The sequence below is a fragment of the Pan paniscus genome, chromosome 4 (genome assembly GCF_029289425.2).
Source record: "Pan paniscus chromosome 4, NHGRI_mPanPan1-v2.0_pri, whole genome shotgun sequence".
Taxonomy (NCBI): domain Eukaryota; kingdom Metazoa; phylum Chordata; class Mammalia; order Primates; family Hominidae; genus Pan; species Pan paniscus.
In genome coordinates, this window is record NC_073253.2 from 137121145 (window position 1) to 137127144 (window position 6000).

The 6000-nt window shown below is 60.6% G+C and overlaps 1 protein-coding gene across 2 annotated transcripts in view; it reads right to left on the bottom strand.

Annotated features, from left to right (window-relative positions):
- Positions 1-4814, bottom strand: part of PCDH1 (protocadherin 1) — a 28442-nt gene extending 23628 nt beyond the window's left edge. Inside the window, exon 1 of one of the 2 annotated variants that reach the window (XM_008954522.7) lies at positions 4689-4814. Coding sequence is in view for 1 of the 2 variants with exons in the window: in XM_034960674.3 (XP_034816565.1) it covers positions 4167-4206 (40 nt within the window). In the remaining variant the exon portion in view is untranslated. Of the gene's footprint in view, positions 1-4166; positions 4369-4688 lie in introns of those variants that run through there. The other variant, XM_034960674.3, reaches the window with a different exon arrangement.
- Between the last annotated feature and the right edge of the window lie 1186 nt (positions 4815-6000).

The window sequence follows — 6000 nt, forward strand, 5'->3', positions numbered from 1 at the left end:
GGAAAGAAACAGAAATATCTGACGCTAGAATCTGATTCCTGTTATGTCACACCCGCCTCCCCACCATTCCTGGACTGCCAACCTTGCCCAGTAAGGAGGGAATAAGAAACAGTGGGCCTAAGGGTCAAGGAATGAACTAGCCCAGGCTTCCTAGGCTGCTGCTGTTCACCCAGGGGCCCGTAGAAATGCAGGGAGAGAGCAAGGGTGGCCTGGAAGGGCAGGAGCAGCAATAAGGAGGCCTTCCCTCACCCCTGTTCCCACCATCTCTGAACTTTGTCCCCAGCAGTTGGGCACTGGGAGTCATTAGTCCCACATGGCAGCCTTTGATACATGCAGCGCCTTATCTGCCCTTCCCCGGGCCCTGGCTGCCTTCCTGGGCAACGGTGCCCTACCTCCCCCCAGTGACATGGGCACCCAGGACCCTGAGAAGCCAGAGCCTGAGGGGGAACAGGCGCAGGGACCCATGTCCCTCAGATAGAGGAGCAGAAGTGCCGTCAGGGGTGTAGGAGTAAGGGATAAGGAGGGGACGGAGTCCCAGAAAAGCTGAAGGAAATACCGTCTGTGTCAACATCTGGGAAGGGATGACAACAGAGGTGAGAGTTCACCCGGAAACTTCACTTCCAGCCCACGCCGGGGACCAAGGTCCATTTTGCTGAGTGCTGTGGCCAGAGAAAAAACACACAGAGGCAGCCACCACTGTCCCAGTAGCCAGGTCAGCTCTGACTCCCCACCCTCACCCCAGCACTGTTACACAACGGTCACTGCCGCGGGCACAAAACACCAAGGGACAAACGGACTGTCGCGGGGAGAGGGGAAGCAAATGGGGTTGCGTGGGGTGGAGCTGAACAGAAGCCTCCCACAGAGAGCAAGTGTGCAGACCTCAGCTCCTCTCCCCTCTCTCCCACAACCCTCTATTAGCCTCTGCAGGGCTTCTGGGCACCTGCATGTCAGATCGTTGGGGTTAGAACCCTCGCTCCACCACTTCCTAGCTGTGTGACATTAACCAAGTGAATTTACTTTTCTGAACCTGTTTCCATACTGTGAAATGGAAATAATGAAACCTGCCTCTTGAAATTATTTGGGAGAATTAAATGAGATCTCATGCCTATAAGGTCTATTACATTAAGGTCTATTTACATTACATGTAAAGGACAAATCATTTTTTTTCCTAAGTCTTCCAATTGCTGAATAGACCATTTTATTTCCAGCATCGGGCACACAGTGGGTGCCCCTTGGTTCGATGGATAAACAAGCCAATCCCTCGCTGGTTGGTAAGTCCTATGAAAGCAATGATGGTATGTCTCTTACTACTGCATCCTCACCACCCACCATGGGCCCTGGCAGATAAAAGGTGCTCAATACATTGTTGAACAGAATCTCTGCACCAACTATCCTTGCTCACGGCAGGGGCAGCCCTCACCTTCTTCTTTCCCTACACCCCTCCCCGAACCCTGATTCCCACTTAGCTCCTCCCCCACCCTCGCGGCCCCCTCCTGGCCCTTCAACCCCCTTCTCAGCAATTAGCTTACTATCGCTTGCCCAGCTCCCCTGCAGAAGTAGCCGCAGCAGCAGCCCCTCTGCTAAGAAGATGGCAGACCAGCAAGACACCCACTTCCAGCTGAAGTCCCTTTTGGAATTGGGAATTGGAGGTGGGTAGGAGAAGGGGTAAAAACTAAATGCGGCCAGAACTGAATCCAGACTTGCCTCCCTATCACACTGCCTCTGGCCACCTCTGGGGGCCAGTCTGCCTCTCCCCTCGATTCCACCCCATGCCCTAGTCTAGTTGTAATTACAGGTTCCAATTCCCCCAGACCCTAACGTCAATAAAGTAACACCTACCTACTCCCGCGCCCCCCACCCCCTACAAACACAGCTAGACCTCCGGCTTGTCAGAAAAACTTTCTGGGCGGCCCCTTCCCTGGCAGCTCCCGAGGGTTGACCCAGAGCAGGTGCTAGAAGCCTCCCGGCGTCTTCCTGCACGAAGCGACCCAAGCAGCCCCAGTCCGCACCGCCTTGGTCAGCGGGCGCTCCCAGCACACACCCAGCGCGCGGAGCGACTCCTCCCAGAGGACGCCGAGTGTGTGTGTGTGTTGCGGGGATTAGGGGGTGGCAGGGGGGACGGCGGCAGTTTCTTGGGCTCTGGCGGCCCCACCCCCACCCCGGCAGCGCCCAGCCTCCAGGAACCCAAGGCAAGGCTAGGGCGCGGCGTGGTGAGAACGCGCCTCGGCTAGTTGGGGGAGCCCTTGCGCCCCCCGCACCCAGGCCACCGCGGGGAATCCCTCCTCCCCGGCATCTCCGGCCTCGGCCTAGGGTCCCCCGCAGGCCGGAGCCGTCGCGAGCAGCGCAGCGGGCGCCGGGAGGGGGCGGGGAGGGAGCCGGCGCCGGAATCACAAAGCCGCGAACCCGGCTAGGCGGGGACATTCTCATAAAACCGACCCTCTCGTGGCGAGCAGAGGGAGTTTTTTGCCCTACGCTCAGTCCTCCAAGGCCTCAGTGCCGCCCCCAGTCTTTCCTGGCAGAAGAAATAGTAGCCGACCACTGTTGGGGAAACTGAGGCCAGAATTCTGACTTACAGAGGGTAGCTGGGGGGGAAGGGGTGCGAGACCACCTCGCCTACAAATTCTGCTCCTATGCCTGCCGCGATCTCTGTTCTGGCTCCAGGGCCTGCCCGCGCACACACTGGCCTACAGCGGGGACCAGGCGGAGGGGGCGCCCAGGTGTGAGACGAACCCAGGTGTGCGGGACCCAGGTGTGCTGGAGACCCAGGTGGCTCAGAAAACTCAACTAAATGGCTGGAAGAGGGTCGCAATCACCGTCCCAGGCTAGCACCCTCTACAAAGGAACCTGGGGCCCCAGAGCTCCGGGGAGGCGGGATGGCTTGCCAGCCAGGTCCAGCTTGTTCCCGGAACACCGGCCGGTTCGGCCCGGGAGTGGCGGTTGGGGAGGCGCCGACTGGGAAGCCGGCAGGCCGGCCCAGCCTTCCCGCTGTGCCGATATTTACAATAATAATGTCGCGATTAAAGTGGCGGGGCGCTTGGGGCTCGCCGAGCGACCCCGGCGGCTTCTCCTGCCTGAATCTGGACTCCGAGAGAGAGGAACGGAGTGTGTGTGTTTGTGTGTATGCGCTGCAGGGTGTAATGTAATGTGACACTGTTGGTTTAAGGTGTGTGTGACACCCAGTGTTAAGATGGGTGAAGCAGTGGATTCTGTGTTTGTGACCGTGAGGCGCTGCTGTAGGTGCCAATTCCTGTGTTAGAGTGTGTGCCATCAAGCGTGTGCTGAGATACTGGGTTGTGTGTTTGTGTGGGTGCAGTAGAGGGGTGCAAGGAGACCTGTGCTGTGTACCTATGTTCTGGCCAAGAAATGGGTGAGATGATATATGCTAGGGTGTGTTCCTTAAAGGAATGTGGGGGGTGGCTAGGTTTTGAGGGTTCATGTAGTGAACTGTGGCTGTGACACTCGTACATGAGGGCACGAGATTGTGTTTGTGTGTCCACGTCGCGGGGTGTCACACCCGGTTGTGTTATTGCTCTGTAAAGCCACGGGTTGTGTGTCGGTGCTGCTGATCGTGCAGGCACTGAAGCGGATTCTGAGCTGGCGACGGTGCCCCAGTGGGCGCTGGTGTGCGGGAGGTATGTCTGTGTGCACATATGCACGGATGTATGTATGTGTGTATATATGTCCACGGTCTGGCCCTCTGGGTGCCCGCGGGAAGCTGGAAGCGGCTGAGTGAGCCGAGCTAGTTGCCCAACAAGTGTGTATGTATGTGTTGTGGACAAGGGTCCTTGCTTGCTCCGTCCTCCGGGAGACCCCCACCAAACTGGGGGCCGCGCGCTTCCCCAAACCCATCCTCCACGCCGCGCGCTCCTGGAGTCTCCTTATCCCCGTCTCTCCGAGCGCGCCCAGGTTCGGGACGCGGGGACTAGGGTTCTGCTCAGCACCCCCTCCCCTCCCTCGGCTTCTCGCCGCGGACCTGGGAGGACGGAATCCCTCAGCCGCATCCCCTAGTCTGGGCTCCCAGCAGCCCCCACCTCAGCCCCCTCGCGCCGAGCTCGGGTTGGGCCCCCGCGGCCTCGCTCCGCCGAGCGCCCCTCCCTCAGCTCCCGCCGGCCATGACCGCTTCGGGCCCCAAGCCGCTGCTGCCTCCACCGCCGCCGGATCCTTACCCGCCTCCGGGCAGCGCCGGCCGCCCGCCCCTCTGTCCATGAGCCGCCGCCGGCCCCGGCCCGGGCTGCGGCTCCGCACGGCTGGGGCTGGCGCTGCAGTTCGGGCTCCGGCTCCGGCTGGCTCTGGGCGCAGCAGCCCGGCGGCTTTGCGTCCGCGCCGCGCTCCCGCTCCCCGAGTGTGTGAGGCGGCGGCGGCGGCGGCGGCGGCGGCGGCGGCGGCGGCGGCGGCGGCGGAGCCAGCAGAGAGCGGAGCGCACAGCCCGGCCCGCCCCCTCCCTCCCCCCTCCCTCCCGGCCCGCCCGCCTCCCCGCCCCCCCTCCGGCCGGGAGGTGGAGCTCGGGACCGCTCCGGTCCGGCTGGGAGGGGACCCCGAGCACCGCTCCCCAAAGCCTGGACCCCTCCCTCTGCCATCTCTTCACTGCCCGAGGCCCAGTATACAGGCCGTCCCCTCCTCTGCGCCTCACCTTACACTTATCCCACCCAAGCCTCCATCTAGGACCGCTCCTGGATTCCCCTCCTTACCCTACTCAAACACCTGTCCCCAGCTCTGTCTGCCCCCTGGGAAGTCGAGGCAAGGGAAGTGTCTCCCACAGCGCCTTCTTCCCTGGGCACCTGCTCCTCCATATCCACCCTCTTCCCGCCCAGATCCCCGATCACCCTGTGTGGCCCTCCCTTCCCGCTGCGCTCGGGGAAAGTCCACCCCTCCCCCTCCGGCCGAAGCCGCAGAGCGGTCAGCCTCGGTGGCCGCAGTAAGCCGTGGGGGTGGGGCTATGGAGGGGACCGTGGGAGGAGGAGGCTAATGGGACCCGGGGGCTCTAGAGTGAGGATGGGGAAGATACACAAGCGTGAAGATGAAGTGCTGCTCCTGAGCTTAGGCTATTCGAGGGTCCCCTGATCACCTGCCCTCTGCACGGCGTAGTGCTGCGGCCACACGTATTTGCCAGTGACTTACATTATACAGTCACCGGGTCCCTGCCCCGCGAGGCCGCGCAGTGTCACGGCCTGTGTCACACGCCCTCGCAGTGCCACACGCTCCCTATCACACTCACACTCACCAAATCACACACGGTGTCACACGCAGTGTCTCACACACTCCAATACTCGGTTTCTCCCATTCAGCTCTGGCTCTCTGGCGCCATCTAGAGGTCTCTGAGTAGCTTGGGAACTCCCTCTCCTGCGCTTGCGGTTTGGTAACCCAGGCTACCAAGTGTCCCAGTTCAACAGGACCTCCTGCCTTCTTCGCCTGCAGGCCCAGGCAGAGTGTTCTAGGTCAAAAGAATGAGGAAGGTTATCCCTAGCCAGGCCTAGTGCTGGGTGAGGAAAGGCTCTTGTTATGGGATGACCAGTTGTTGGGCCTCTTTTTGCCATAGCCTCTGACTCCCCATCTCTGTCCTTCCCCATTTTCCTATTCCTACCACTCTTCTGTGCCTTTCCTCTTTCTTCTACTTCCTTCTCTTCTCAGCTCTGGCCTCTCTCGGTGGGATGCTCTTCAGGGTAAAAGTGGAATCTCTGGTTAGCTAAGAGAGCAAGCAAAGTCTGTCCAAGATCTCTCCCAGAGCAGCCCTGCTTAACTGGACTCCTTTTCTGACCTGGGCCCTGCTCTATCCCTCAGCCCCAGGAGCCCAGGGGCGGGGCTCTAGATGGGAGATGGGGTAATCTGGTGAAAGAGGGGGGTTGGTCTGTTCTGTAAGTAGCTTCTTTCTGTCTCTAGAAAGCTCATACTCTCCACATCATTGAGCACAGCTCCGAGGAGGGAATCAGTGGCCCAGAGAGAAGAAATCTTCCACAGAAGAGCTGCCCCGGTCTCCCTGCCCCCAGCGTGTGCCCGCTGCCC